Source organism: Lacerta agilis, chromosome 13 (genome assembly GCF_009819535.1).
Source record: "Lacerta agilis isolate rLacAgi1 chromosome 13, rLacAgi1.pri, whole genome shotgun sequence".
Taxonomy (NCBI): Eukaryota; Metazoa; Chordata; class Lepidosauria; order Squamata; family Lacertidae; genus Lacerta; species Lacerta agilis.
Window position 1 is genome coordinate 2,194,770 of NC_046324.1, and position 15,090 is coordinate 2,209,859.

General features: G+C 44.1%; 1 protein-coding gene across 2 annotated transcripts in view; it reads right to left on the minus strand.

The window, feature by feature from the left end:
- APBA2 (amyloid beta precursor protein binding family A member 2) overlaps positions 1-15,090 on the minus strand; it is a 104,147-nt gene that overhangs the window by 20,154 nt on the left and 68,903 nt on the right. The window contains exons 6-9 of one of the 2 annotated variants that reach the window (XM_033166729.1): positions 12,596-12,631; positions 8,331-8,417; positions 4,104-4,289; positions 2,589-2,768 (exon numbers count right to left, since the gene is read on the minus strand). In XM_033166729.1, the coding sequence (XP_033022620.1) occupies positions 2,589-2,768; positions 4,104-4,289; positions 8,331-8,417; positions 12,596-12,631 (489 nt within the window). The remainder of the gene's footprint in view (positions 1-2,588; positions 2,769-4,103; positions 4,290-8,330; positions 8,418-12,595; positions 12,632-15,090) is intronic. The other variant, XM_033166730.1, reaches the window with a different exon arrangement.

The following is a 15,090-nucleotide window of genomic DNA, read 5'->3' on the forward strand; positions in this document are numbered from 1 at the left end:
AGAAAAGTACGCAACCTGAACAAGCGCGCGAAAGACCCAGAAGTAGCGGTTTGCGCACGCGCGAACACATCTGTGCAGAACGCTTCTGCACATCCGTGCGCCACGCACACTCTGGGTTGCGCTTCCGGGTTACTGGAGTTTGTAACCCCAAAAGTACGTAACCCAGAGCATACGTAACCCGGGGAGACCCAGCCAGATGGGTGGGGTAGAAATAAATTATTATTATTATTATTATTATTATTATTATTATTATTATTATCTGTTCTGAATCCACAGCTATGACTTTGTCCCCTCCCAAGGCACCTAACGGGGAGGCAAGATCTGTTGGAGCCCGCTCAGGTTGCATATATGTGAAAATAAAACTATATACATCTCACGTATATATAACATATTATTAGAATGGGAGCTTATAGAGGAACAGGTAAAAGCTGTGATGGTAAGATGGGCCCAAGATCTAGGCTACAACATATTAATGGAACAGTGGGAGAGATTGTGGCAGGAGGATATAAAGTTTACTAAAAATGATGTATAGGTGGCATCTAATGCCCCAAAAATTGGCAAAAATGTATAGAAATAGATCCCCTTTATGTTGGAGGTGTAGTAAAGAAAATGGGTCATATAAACATATGTGGTGGACGTGTCCTCTTATTTGTAAGTATTGGAATGATATATATGAAGAACTTAAAAAATTGACAAAATGTTCATTCAGAAAAAGACCAGAAATGTTCTTATTAAGTATCTTGCCAGAAGAAATAAAGAAAAAGGAAAGAGTATTATGTGTGTATGGAGTAACAGCAGCAAGAGCTCTAATAGCTAGAAATTGGAAAAACCAAAATGTACCAACCATGACAGAGTGGCAAAACTTAATGTTAGAATATTTACAATTAGCTAAGACAACTGGAAAAATAAGAGGACAAATGAAACAAACTGTATGGAAAGAATGGAGTTTATTTAAAGAATACCTAGAGAGAAATGGTATAAATGGAATCCTAAAGGCAGATATTGACTGAACCTGGATATAGATGAAAAGGAACAAGAGGAAGAAAAATTTGTGAAATAATTGATATACATAACTGTACAATATACAAATGTAATAATACAAAATGCAAAGAGGATAATTGGAAGTTTAAGTATGTGTGAATGTAATAGAAACTAGATGTATATATTTTAGAAGATGTAAAATGTATGTGAGGTATATGTAACTGTGTTTATGATTTTAACCAATAAAGAATTATTAAAAAAATAAAAAATAAAACTATATTTCCCAAAGACACCACAGTCCCGGCTGACCTTCATTTTAAGGAAACAAAATCCTAGGTAAGCACTGGAACCCCTGGAGTCTCTTACTGGTCAGGGTTGGGCACACACAACAATATCAGATGCTTTTCTTCAGCCTCATGAAGGAGTCCCACCACCTCACACTGAATTGGGGGGGGGATGTATACAGTATATGTGTGCATTATTGGGCTTTATTTTGTCTTGCAATGTTCAGTTTTATATTTGCTATTTTGGAAAATACTAATAAACATTTTTTTAAGCAGCTGCAGGGGTGGTGGCAATTGCAATCTAGACAATGACGGGTGAAGGGTTAAGCTCCCATCCCCTCTGTCCTGGCCCTGATCTGGCTTCTCCCCACATTGACTATTGGTAAACAAACAACAGCAACTACCAAAGGGAAAACTATACGACAAACATCACATCTAGCTTTAGGACACCTGTAATTAAGCACTATGTAAACTGACTTCATAAATAGTTTGGTGCTCCTTTATTTCCCTTTATTCATCACCCCTTCCTTCTCTAGTGTGGTGTAGTGGTTAAGAGCGGTAGACTCGTTATCTGGGGAACCGGGTTCGCGTCTCCACTCCTCCACATGCAGCTGCTGGGTGACCTTGGGCTGGTCACACTTCTCTGAAGTCTCTCAGCCTCACTCACCCCACAGAGTGTTTCTTGTGGGGGAAGAAGGGAAAGGAGAATGTTAGCCGCTTTGAGACTCCTTCGGGTAGTGATAAAGCGGGATATCAAATCCAAACTCTTCTTCTTCTTCTTCTTCTCTATGAGATTGTTTGTTATACATGCACATCCATGTGTGTGTTCATCATGGGATGTTGGAAGATTCAGGACAGACAAAAGAAAGCACTTCACCACACCGCGTGTAGTTACAACTGTGGAACTCGCTCCCACAGCAGGCAGTGACAGACACCAACTTGGTTGGCTTCCAAAGAGGATTGGACAAATTCATGGAGGCATCTGGTTGGCCACTGTGAGTACAGGATGCAGGCCTGATCGAGGAGGTGCATATTATGTTCTTACAAGTGAATAGTGGGAGGTGTGGGAAAGCTGGGGGTGGATGAAGGGGAAAGGGGCTGCTTGTCAAAAGTCCAAACTCAATGAACTATATATAAGAACAGCAACATTCAAAACCCAGCTCAGTGGATTTAATTTTATGCTACTGTTTGCATACGATGAAAATATATGTTTGCAAATGAGTTCTTAAAACTCCACATGAGTTCCCAGCATGTACATTCCTAATCCTATGGTGAAGGAGCAACAAAACATATGATTTTGCTTTAAGAACAGAGCAAATTAACCTCTTTGCAGTTTTCAGAGTTGGAGAAATGGATCAGATCGTCGTTGTACATCTCCTGGGTGTTGATGATGTCACTGTATTCCTTCTGACTCAAATCCTCGGGGTTTATGCCATTAGCTCTGAGGAACTCCTGGTATGCTACACTGAAGGCCTGGCCAATGGACTGGGCAATCAGCTGAGCCTGCAAAAAAGGGGGGGAAGTGGAATGATTTTTTCTACCTGTTGTTCAGCAATTTTGATGTACAATTGGTAGACATTGAAGTATTTTATTTAAAATATTTAAAATTCTACCCCCCATCTTGCTGCCAGCCTTGGCTTTATTCCTTGGCTGTGCTGTACACCTTCTGGGAGGACCACCAGGTTCTAAGGACAATGAAACAGCCTTTGTGCCCATCATTCATCATACACATATAACTATGCCACTCTGCAGAGTCACCACTGTGGACCACCTAGAAGAAGCTAATGGACCTGTACTGCAGGGGGTTGGACTAGATGACCCTTGGTGTCTCTTCCAGTTCTACAATTCTAGTATTCAATGGCCACTGATGATCCACAGACCACAGCTTGGAAGCCTATGATCTAGTGCACATGTCACATACCGGTACATATTCCACTGCCGGTCATTACACTAGGGTTGTAACTACAGGTAGAACTGTGAAGGACTGACTCCCTTGGAGATACTCCAGACCACAAAGTATCAGTTTTTATGATTTTTAAAAGGACATCTCTAGCTCTTTTAATTGTGAAATAGAAGGAAAGGTACGTAAGCAAGATTCTGTTGAATTGCTCACTAAGGAGTAATGCAATTAAATCACTGAAGTTGTGTTAGATGACCTATACTTACGCTCTGCCTGCTCTGCAGTGATTTGCCAGCCCTTTAGTTCTCCTCACTGCAAAGGTCTAGCTATGGTCTGCATCACAATGACAGCAAGCAAGGGATGTCCCTTAAGGGCGGGGCAAGGGTGGGGACCTGTGGCCCTCCAGATGTAGCTAGACTCCAGTTCCCATCAGCCCCAGCCATCATGGCTCATGATTAGAGATGATGGGAGCTGTAGTCCAGGAACATCTGGATGAGCCCCGGCTCACCATCCCAAGGCGGGAGAAGGACCATGGTTCAGGTATTATAGCTTTGCATGCAGGAGAGAGAAACTTTGCTCCATGTCATCTCCAAATCTTTCTCTGCCCAAGACCCTGAAGAGCAGCTGCCAGTCAAAGTAGATAACACTGATCTAGACAGTCCATGTTAGGCTGTCATTTTAGGTCATGTCTGCTTTAAAAGACCTTTTAAAAGTAAGGTAAATTATTAAACGTTCAAGCACTCCAGGAGAAGGGCAATAACGCACGGGTGTGCATTCTGAGCGGGGAATTCCAAGCGGAATAAAGAGAGGAAACTTCCTGGGAATGGAAAGGCAGCAAACACATTGGCCCTGAGCATCTCCGAAAGGCTTAACCAAGCAAAAGCTTCAGTCATGCACAACCTCTAAATAATGCATTTTTCCTAATGCCATTCACTTACATCCTCTGATTCGAAGACGTGGCAGATCATCTTGTACTGCTTCTTTCCTTCCTGTGTGCCGGGGGTCGTCTCGATGCAGTCCTGTGAAGCTGATCGGGGCATCCGGCGCCTGGCCATCAAAACGACGATGTTACCTATATCAGCAATGTAGGAGATCGTGCGCAATGCATGGTCCATCATGGTTTCCTAGGAGCAACCGATAAGCCAAAACTATCAGCATGGGCCCCTAACTACTTTTTAAAATGATGCATTTTTCTTCATATTTTATAAAGAAAAAGAGATAAAACATTAGAAGAACAAAGGCTGGCCCCACTGCCTTGAAACGGCTGCGCCAGCCCACTTCTGCTGCCCAGAACTGAACCAGGGCTGATGGAAGCTGGAGCCCAACAATATCTGGAGGGTCACAGGTTCCTCATCCCTGGACTCTTTGGTCCGGTCCAGACCAGGCTCTGTTCTGTTCCTAGACTGGCAAGTTGCCCATTTTCCTCATGTCCTGCTTGTGGGCTCTCGGGGGCATCTGAATGGGAATTGGGTCACTGGACTAGACAGGGCTTTGGCCTGAGCCAGCAGAGCTCCTCCAAAGTTCTTATGGTCTCCATGCTTCAGTTCATCAGTTCACTGCAATCCTGCACCAATAATCTGCAGGAGAAATATCCAGAATTCTCCCACCTCTTCCTGTGTGATGTACAGATCAGCTCCTATTGAACTTGCACTAAAAAGCAAATTTGATTAATCTTTTGCCAATCATTATAGGTCATTTTAGAGTATGCTAGTCTTCAGAAAAATCTTACCATTAACAATATGTAGAAGTCATAATTGATTTCTTGTTCTTTGATAAATGATGTAGGGAAATCAAACTGTCATTACAAATAAAAAGCCAAAAGTGTGTGTGGGGGGGGGACACCATCTGACATTTCAGTTAATTAAATGGGCATTTAGAGACCCTGGATGCAGCTCAGTTTAAAGCCATTTAGTTTGTGCTTTTAATTAAATTTGGTGCTTTAAAAACCTTGGTTGTTAAGCCACATATAATGCAGTACTCATATGAAACGTATTATATTCTGCAAAGCACCTCTTACATTTCAAAATGAAATGGGTTCAACAAGTCTCTGACAAATAAAACAAATAGACTGGCTATATGGCTCGAATCAACACAACTAAAATTCACACAGACTTAAGAAATGAGAGGCATTCATGAGATCAATTAAGGGAAATAAGAGACATTATTGAAAATGTACTATTTAGAAAGCAGGGGAGAGGAAGCTGAATGTTAGAAGATGCAGGCGCTGGAACTTCCCGTAGGCAAGAAATGAAAGACTGCTACTGTATTTTTAAAACAAGACAATAGAATGCAGGGATGAGCATTCAGAGGACAGTAAATTGAATGCACATCTGCCTCCATTGCTGCTCCTCCTCATGGTCCACACCAGGCTTCCTCAACCTCGGCCCTCCAGATGTTTTGAGAGTACAATTCCCATCATCCCTGACCACTGGTCCTGCTAGCTAGGGATCATGGGAGTTGTAGGCCAAAAACATCTGGAGGGCCGAGGCCGAGGAAACCTGGTCCACACTGATCAAACAAATATCAGTCTACAGGGACAAAGGTCAAGAGTTGGATCAAAGGAGCTGTGAGTGGAAGGAAAAGGCAGCCACAAAAACTAATCTGCAAATGCATTTGACTCATGGAAGTTGTAATCGAAGCTTCACTAACATGTGACCCTGAAATTCTGGATCCCCCCATCAACTGATGCCAAAGTTTTGTGCTAGTTTGTGCCATTTTGTGTTGCGAACCCTGCGTTTTGTGCCACCCTCCAAACCAAGTAATTGACAAAGCAAATTGAGGTCACAAGTTAATGCAAAAAAATCCAAAATTGTCCAAACAAGTGCCAAAGTTTTGTGCCATTTTGTGCCGCAAACCCCATGTTTTGTGCTGAAATCTCAGGATCACACATTAATGAAGCTTTAAAAATAGCTGGAAGGCACTAGCTTGGCAAAAGTGGTGGTAATTTAAGCAGCCACTGTGAGTTGAAGACCCTATCTTTGGCTTCATCCTACCTTTAGCGTATTTGAGATGGCAACCTATGATAACAGACATGTGACTCCCATTCCCTGTCATCTCCCCACCCCTCACGCCATCCCTGCTTTGAGCATCAGCTTGGTGGCTCCTTCCTGGCCTCCTGAATGAGTGCAGGATTACAGACTACATGGCTCTCCCACCGGGCCCTACGTGAAAGTTGGCTGGTTCCACTATGAGCTCTCCTCTGCAAGGAGTGTGTGTGCTATACTCCTCCTCAGTCCTGCTTCTCACCATCCGGAAGTGCTCTTTGCTTGGCTGGAATGTGTCCTTCAACTGTGATAATACTTCTTGCTTGTCTGGATGCATATGGGGGTGGGGGTAAGAGTCATACCCATTGCTCCACCCATTCTTTCCCTCTGACCCCACCCACTACTGGTCTGTGGCCCATCAAAAGATGGCCCAAGATGGTTGTCAGTCTGAAAAATGTTCCTCACCCCATAATGTGAAAAGGGACCGCTTTCAGCTTCCAAGCACGGAGCGGGTGTGACAGATTTAACACATACCGGTATATCTCATTTCCTGTTTCAGTTTGAAATCCATTATTTTGGTGGTAGGACCATGCTGCAGGCAATGGTAGAGCTCTGTCACAGCCCCCTTCTCAAAAGGCCTATTTGCCTGTCAACTGACCACATTTGTGTAACTGGACACCAGTTGTGTCAACCAAACTGCCTTGGGAGTGGCTGCATGGCTACGACATTAACCCCCAGACTGTCAGCAGTGAGGACGAACAGAGACTCCTTGGCCAGTTTTGGCTGCTCTTGAGCTCTCATTGTGCAGGGAGCCTCAAAGCCAAGCCAATCAATATCTATTTAGAGAGCACGCCTGACCCATCACATTGAGGAACAAATTAATTTATCTTGCTTCTGGCTTTTGATGCTCACACACTAAGGAGACAACTCCCATTCCTTCCCACTGTGTGTGTGTGTGCGCGCGCGCACACACACACACACACCTTGAACTGGCTTATTATTATTTATGTGCAGCAGCGAAATGCAACTATGGAATGCATTTGTTGCAGTGGCCAGCAGGTCCCATTACCATTTGTCATTTTATTAAGCTTTAACAGTGGGCCTGAGGCAACAACGGAGGGGGATTTTAATGAGGATCTGAGCAATCGTCTTGCAGAAAGTATCGAGAATGTGAAAGGACAGCATGGGCAGTTGGATTGAATGGTAAACTTAGCAGACCTGCGTATACTTTTATTTTTAAAAAGACCAGACTACAGAGATAAAAAATGGCTAAACCCAACCTGCAGGTTTACCATCTAAGGAAGAGACACGACACACAATGGATGGAACCAAGTTATATTAGCAATAGAGGGGTCCATCTTCTCATCAACCCTAGAACATTCCTTCAATATGTATTAACAACAACAACAGGAGGTTGTCTTTCTCGGATGTAGGTAATGTTGTGTTGCTTTTCCTGACTATCACACTAGTGCTTCTGCCCCATTTTCTAATGTTCCTACTGCACTGCAGTACCTGTTGCATGTTAGAATGGTGGCTTTTTGATCCCTGTATGTCACACTCAATTTCATTCACACCAGTGGGCGTGGTGAGACACAACGACAAATGGCATTGGGCAACACTGCTGCTCCCCCCTTTCCATACATGCCTGCTTCTCCCCCCCCCCCTTAATTCCCCCATGGAAACAGCAGGAAAGAACCATGATGTTATATCATTCCAAATTTTGTCACTTTACTCTCACTATTTTTAGGGCTAAGGGGGTTGCAAGTGGGTGGTGGTTTGGGTCCCCCCCCCCTGAACCCAATAACACAGAAATGAGTGCTAAATTATTCCAGGCACAAGGTCTCACATGAGTGACAGTAGGCTTACATAATCTTAAAGGAGGACTGTCATTTGAAGCTCTGGCAGAGGCTAACAGTGTTTCTCAAACTCGGGTCCCCAGCTGTTGCTGGACTACAACTCCCATCATCCCTAGCTAGCAGGGCCAATGGTCAGGGATGATGCGATCTGTAGTCCAACAACAGCTGAAGGCCCAATTGGAGAAACACTGGTAGAGCTAGATTACTTCCATATCCCTTTGGTGCTGGCTGGGGCTGACAGGAGTTGTAGTCAGAACATCTGAAGGGCACCAGACTGCTGAAGGCAGCTCTAGATTTTTTGGCATCGGGATTGTATGCCTGTTACCTGTGTATCTGCGTTCAGAACTTTAATCCTCTGTGTGGAGATGAATAGATCCACTTCTGTCAAAGCCTGGGAATCTCCCTCAGAGCTCTGAAAAATGAAAAGAAGAAAAAGGAAAGAACCTACTTAAGACTTCTTCTCTTGAAAACAGTGCCTTCCTCAACCAGCTATTTCAAACATGACGGGAGTACAATGACCAAGCTGTACAAAGTTACTGCAACACAGAACAGATATTTGGAATGGTCCATTTCCAATATACATGCACAAACAGAGCTTGAGAGAGGAGCATTCTTAGGGCCTAGTTCACTTGAGGATGTCCTAAGATAAGGATTTCTCACGTTGGCATCTCAGAATATGGAGCCAGGAAGGGAAGAGGAGATGAATTCTCTTAACAAGAGAAACTCGTTTAAGAGTAACAAGTTCAAGAGGAGTTGGCTGCATTACTCTATTGTATCAAGACTACACCTTGTAGACTAACAAATTCATTAGGCTTTTGACCAGGCATCTCCAAACTCGGCCCTCCAGATGTTTTGGGACTACAACTCCCATGATCCCTAGCTAACAGGACCAGTGGTCAGGGATGATGGGAATTGTAGTCCCAAAACATCTGGAGGGCCGAGTTTGGGGGTGCCTGCTTTTGACAAAGTGGGCTCTAGCCCAAAAGAGCTTAAGCCCCAATGGGTTTGTAAGGTCTTCTGAGATGCCATAAGACTCATGGTTGTCTTGATTCCTTAGATCACCGGGTCGGGGGGGGCAGACTTTAGGTTTGCAGAGTATACTTTTGGGTTTCTTCTTCTTTTAGTAGAACCCCAAAGTTCACCAACCAGAGCTAGATGAAAAAAGACCAGATATATGACAACAGTCAAGGATCAGGGTGCCTCTGAGCATGAGAATTTGCTTTCAGTACTAGAGCTTGACCTCGCAGACCTTTCACACCAAATCTAATTTAGTCTGCCCTCTACCCCAAGGTCCCATTCCTGGTTTTCCTACCCCACCCCAAGTTTAGCAGCCTAATTTGGGGGTGTGGGTTGCTTTTATTTTTTTTGTAAAAAAACAAACAAACCTGGGACAATTGGTGGCTCTACTGCTAATAGCCCAGAGATCTACCAGTGAACCTACCTTCTGTCCATCCCTAGTCTTAGATCACAGGTGCAGAGCCCCTTTTAAAAAGTGCCTTGTGCAAGTTGAGCAGACAATTAAAAAAATAAGAAAATAAAACTGAAGGTGTTGCACTACAGTAAGACCATAAAAGCTTTCCTTTTATAAAGTGAAGTCAGAATTATTTGCCCTCAGTTTTGCAGAGCATCCTTCCTCAATTTTCCTATTCCAGAGTGTCCCCTTTCTGGAAGGAAGTAAGCCCAGCTCAGGGGTTCATACAGAGATGCAACAGGAGAACTCATGTGAGTGTGAACTATCCTCCTCTGCCTCTTCATTGGAAGTAAGTGAAGTCGCAGCAGAGATGCCTTCGTTGTGGACAGGCGCTTTTCCTGAATGACCTATATCTGGTGAGTGGAGAGGCAGTTGCATTCCACAAATGGCAGTCCCCACTGGCAACCAACATTTTGCCTCCCCACATGCACAACCAAACAGGGTGTGCATGCACACAAAAGCTCATACCAAGAACAAACTTAGTTGGTCTCTAAGGTGCCACTGGACATTTTTTTAAAATATATTTCTACTGGGAAATATGTGATGGCCCAGAATCCTGCAGCACCAGTACAGTGGTACCTCGAGTTACAAACGTCTCAGATTACAAACTCCGCTAAGCTGGAAGAGTTACCTCGAGATGAGAACTTTGCCCCAGGATGAGAACGGAATTCGTGTGCCATTGGTGCAGTGGCAGCAAGAGGCCCCATTAGCGAAAGCACGCCTCTAGTTAAGAACAGTTTCAGGTTAAGAACGGACCTCCGGAATGAATTAAGTTCGTATCTAGAGGTACCACTGTAACTCCCTCAACCCCACCCCGACCCCCAAATGCTGCTTTTCTCCATCTCTCTCCCTCACCCCCCCTCCAGTTATAGGTGAAGAAGACTATCTAAGCCAAAGTATTTATTTCGCATAATAACAGGAAACTACACTCAATGGAAGACCTGTTCTGTTTGCTCACTTGCTCAAAGGGAAGACAAAAAGGTCCATTCACACAACCCAAAGAGTTGTTTATATAGCAGGGTTGTTTAACTAGTGAAGGACTGCTGCGTTCAGACAGAGGTGAAGCTGCCCTCTGCTGTGTCAGACCAAGAGTCCGTCTTTCTCAGTACTGGACTGACAGGGTCTCCATCTGGACATGGACCAAGGACCTTCTGCAAGGCAAAGCAGGTGCTCTGACCATTCCCTCTGAGCTCAAGGAAGTCAGACCTCAGCTCAGTCAAGGCTGGCACTGCTGCACAGGCAGCCTAAGAGGAACAGTGTTTTCAACGGTCAACCAACACAACCGGCTTTTGATCTAAGAGTTGCATGCCCACATTTTCAGCAACATTGCAATATTGACTTCTCCTGTCATCCAGCACACGTGTGTACGCAGCCTAAGGGGCTGTGGTGAGATTATTGAGGAATAAGCTATTTGACCAAATCTACATTACTACAGAAAAAGTTTGGACCACGGCACTGTAGTCAGAGCTTATGAAATCATGGAAGCTCAGTTCACAGTTTAAGAACATCTGCACTCACTGCAAATAATAATAATAATAATAATAATAATAATAATAATAATAATAATTATTAGTACCCCGCCCATCTGGCTGAGTTTCCCCAGCCACTCTGGGCAGCTCCCAATCGAGTGTTAAAAACAATACAGCATTAAATAAACAGGACTGCCTTCAGATAGCTGCTTATTTCCTTGACATCTGATGGAAGCGCGTTCCACAGGGTGGGCGCCACTACCGAGAAGGCCCTCTGTCTGGTTCCCTGTAACCTCACTTCTCGCAATGAGGGGACCACCAGAAGGCCCTGGTGTTGGGAATTATATTATTATTATTACCCCCACCCCCCACTCTAAGGTCCCAGGGTGGGTTACAACATTAAAACACAATATTAAAAACTGTTCAATATCAGAAAAATAAAGTGGGTCCTAAAAATATCTACTTCAAGTGTCAAAAGTCAGGGCAAAGAGGTTCGTTTTCAGCATTCACCAGAAGCTGTACAATCAAGGTGCCGGACACACCTCTGTGGGAAGGAAGGACCACAGGGTTGCCACAGAGAAGACCCTCTTCCCAGGCCACCACCCCACAAGTCTCTGAGGGTGGAGGAAAGACTGCCTACAGGGCCCCCTCTGCTGATCTCAGCAGGAAGTTCTGTAGGGTGCTGTAGGCAGTCTTTCAGATATTTGGGGCTTGAGTCATTTATGGCTTCCAACACCCTAAACAGGGCCCAAAAAACAAACTGGCAATTAGTTGTAGCTTTGCAAGAGGAAAACCACAATTCCCAGTATTCTTTGGGGAAAGTGATGTGCTATATATGTGCACTGAATGTGCTTCCAATGCATGGTGCAAAGTTGTATATATTGGTTCCCCATGTACTGCCCATATCCACCATAAGCTGTGCATGCAGTAATGTGGGCTCAAGTCTACAAAACTCCCTCCCAGTTGAGACTAGCCAGGTCCTCTCCCTGCTGAACTTCAGGTGCTTGACAAAAACTTTTCTATCCCCGCAGACATTTTAAGGAAGTTCTCTGTGTTTTTTATTATTTGTTTAATTGATTTTATTCACAGTATGTTTTTTGAAATGTGTATGTTTACTGGTTAGAAATGATTAAGTGGTATCTTTAAAAAAGCTCTAATAAATCATAAATAGTAATGAATATTGGGTTGCAACACCAGTCTTGGCTGCTTCTCCTCCAAAAAGCAATAAAGTATGTCAGATGGAAATAAACTTTGCAAGAGGAAAATGTGATGTTTATCCAGGCTTAGCAAAACAACAAGAACAACAACAAAATCACCCCCCCCACACACACACACACACAAAAACCATTTCACTGGGATGGAGAGCCACAGAGAAAAAGAGGAGTTATTTAGCAGGAAAGTGGGGGACTCTCTAATGAAACCAACCAATCCTGCGAAAATGGGAAGGTCTCTGATGAAGCCAACCAATCTCTCCACTCCATCTGGTCAACTGCATTTTAAAATGAGCAAAAACAGAAAGCTACAGCGTGACGGAGATCCACAATGAGAGACACAACACTTCAGGATGCACAAAGACGACAGAAAACATAAACAACAAAAATAACCAAATGTAAAACAGACATTAGCATTCAAGAAAAACAGTCTACACACCGCTTTTTTCTTGATTTTAGCTGCCTTTTGCATCCTCTGGGGAGAAGCATTTAAAAATAAAAAGGGAAACAGACAAATGCACAAAAAGAAAACGAGAGAAAGAGATATTATGTGAAGTCAGGGAAATCTTTCATCAAAAGATTCTCAAACCTATTATCTGCAGAAATAAAGGAAGGAAGGAAGGCTGTTACTGGTCTATATATGTGTGTACGTGTGAGTCAGTATCATCCATTGGGTACAGAAACTGCTGCATCATTTTGTTGATCTTAGCTGCAGATTATATCTCCATACTACTACATATGCAGTTGCAACCCCATTCTGTTCCAGTGAACCCCCGAATCCCATGCCATCCAACATCCAAATGCAGAAACCAAGCTTTTGCATCCTAGGACATGGAGATCATCTTCCAAGCGGGATCATTCTGATATTGCTGTAGCCTAGCCCACATAACCCAATGATGTCATCAGGTCAGAGGTGAATGTAGCTTAGGACTGGTGAGTGAAAGCAGCCTGTCAAAACCACACCCACTTTTATGTCAAGAATCAAGTTGCTAAGTCCTAATACTATCAAGCGCTTATCAAGTTGCTTCTCAACTTGTCACATAGCAAAACTGAACCCCAGTTACTTCTCAGTCTGTCCATACAAACTTATGTTTCCTGCAAACCTTCCCCTTTTGGGCTCTCTTTCTCTGACTTTTGCAAGTGGGGGAAATGTACAAGATGCCTCCATCCCATAAAAATCAAATTGTGCAAATGTCAAAAGATTCAAACTTCCTTCAGATTGGCCATACAAGCAAATATATGAAAGCTGCCATATACTGGAGTCCCATCACTGCTCTATCCAGTCCAACTGGCAAAGGGTTTCCAAATCTCAGACAAGAAGAGCCTTATCCAGCCTGGATACAAGAGATCATTTCACTGGAAATGCCAAGAATTGTGCCTGGGACCTTCTGCGTGCATAACTACAGCCCCTCCTCCAGAGACATAAGAAGATAGCTGACACAGAACACACATTCCGTCTAGTCCAGAAGTGCCTACTCGGGCTAGCAAGACCTCCAGGGCCCCACACAGAAATCTTCCCCATCACCTGCTGTAGGATCATTTTAACTGAAGATGCCAGGGATTGGACCTAGGAACTTTTCCATGCCAAATCACTGCTCTACCAGTGAGTTATGCCCCTTTCTTCCACTTTTGCAAAGGAAATTAACCTAAAAAACCCATCCAAGACTCGGATAAGTTCTGTGGCCCTCAATGCAGCCAACAAAGGGGGGGGGCGGCAGGGATACATATCAAAATAAATTCCCCATTAAGATAGAATATCAAAACAAATTCAGATGCTTCTGGACCAGCTTAAAGTAGCGTTGGCATCATCATTCAACCTGGTGCCCTCCAGATGTTCGGACACCAACTCCCATCACCCCCAGTCAGATTGGGCAGTGTTCAGGGATGATGGGAGTCAAGAGTTCCAAAACTTCTGAAGAGTACCTCATTGGGGAAGGCTGTTTTAGGCTCATGGCTCCTAGTAAACCATAAGGTTATATCCAAGGCTAGTTCTACTCAAAGCAGACTGTAACTTTGCTGTCTAAAGCAGCATTTTTATATAGTCTGTCACTCCTAGTTTATATAATAAACCAAGCTTTCTTTATTTCTTTGTGAGAGAGCTTCTTGTGGGCATAAGGTTAAAGGTCAAAACATGTCCATAACAAGTGAACATCATAACTCCAGCAAAAGATCCTAAACCTCACAGGTGTGCTGGCTGTGCACATGTGAGTCCAGGTACACATTTGTGACAGCACAACAAAATCAGACCAAAGGTCCCTTTAGTCCAGCATCCTGTTTACATGGTGGTCAGCCAGATCCTTCCAGGAGGCTCCTGAATCAGAAGTCAAGGAAGGGGGCTGGAGCCTGACTCAGGAGAGGGGGTTAGTGAATTGTGGGGAACTGTTCCGGCCAGAAGGCAAGAGTCAAAAGCAGGGGAAGCTTCAGCGCTGGAGGGTGGAGCACAGGATGAGCCAGAAGAGGAGGAGGAAGAGTTGGTCAGGTAAGTGAAGAACCAGGTGCTCCCCCACCCCCCTTCCAGGAGGGGATTGAAGCGGAATGAGCAGAGGAAGTTCCCATGCAGGCACAGCTTCCGGTTGTGAGTGTGCAGTCTGTCAGAGGAAGGTACATAAACTGGTGGAGGGAGAGGGGTCCCCTGTTGCTGCAACTGAGCCAGAGTGTGGACCTGGGAATAGCTGTCGAGAGGCTAGTTTGGCGTGGATATGTCTCCAGAGCTGCAGAAGTGACTGTAAGTGTTATCTTTCACAATAAAGAATTAATTATTGAAATGAGCCCTTGAAAAGAGACAGGTAAATGGTAAAGGGACCCCTGACCATTAGGTCCAGTCGTGTCCGACTCTGGGGTTGCGGCGCTCATCAGGTTTCGTTTGTGGTTACCATTTTCTCAATTTTTTCCCTTGAAAGCCAAGGCACTCATTAGGAGCTGGAATGGGAAAAG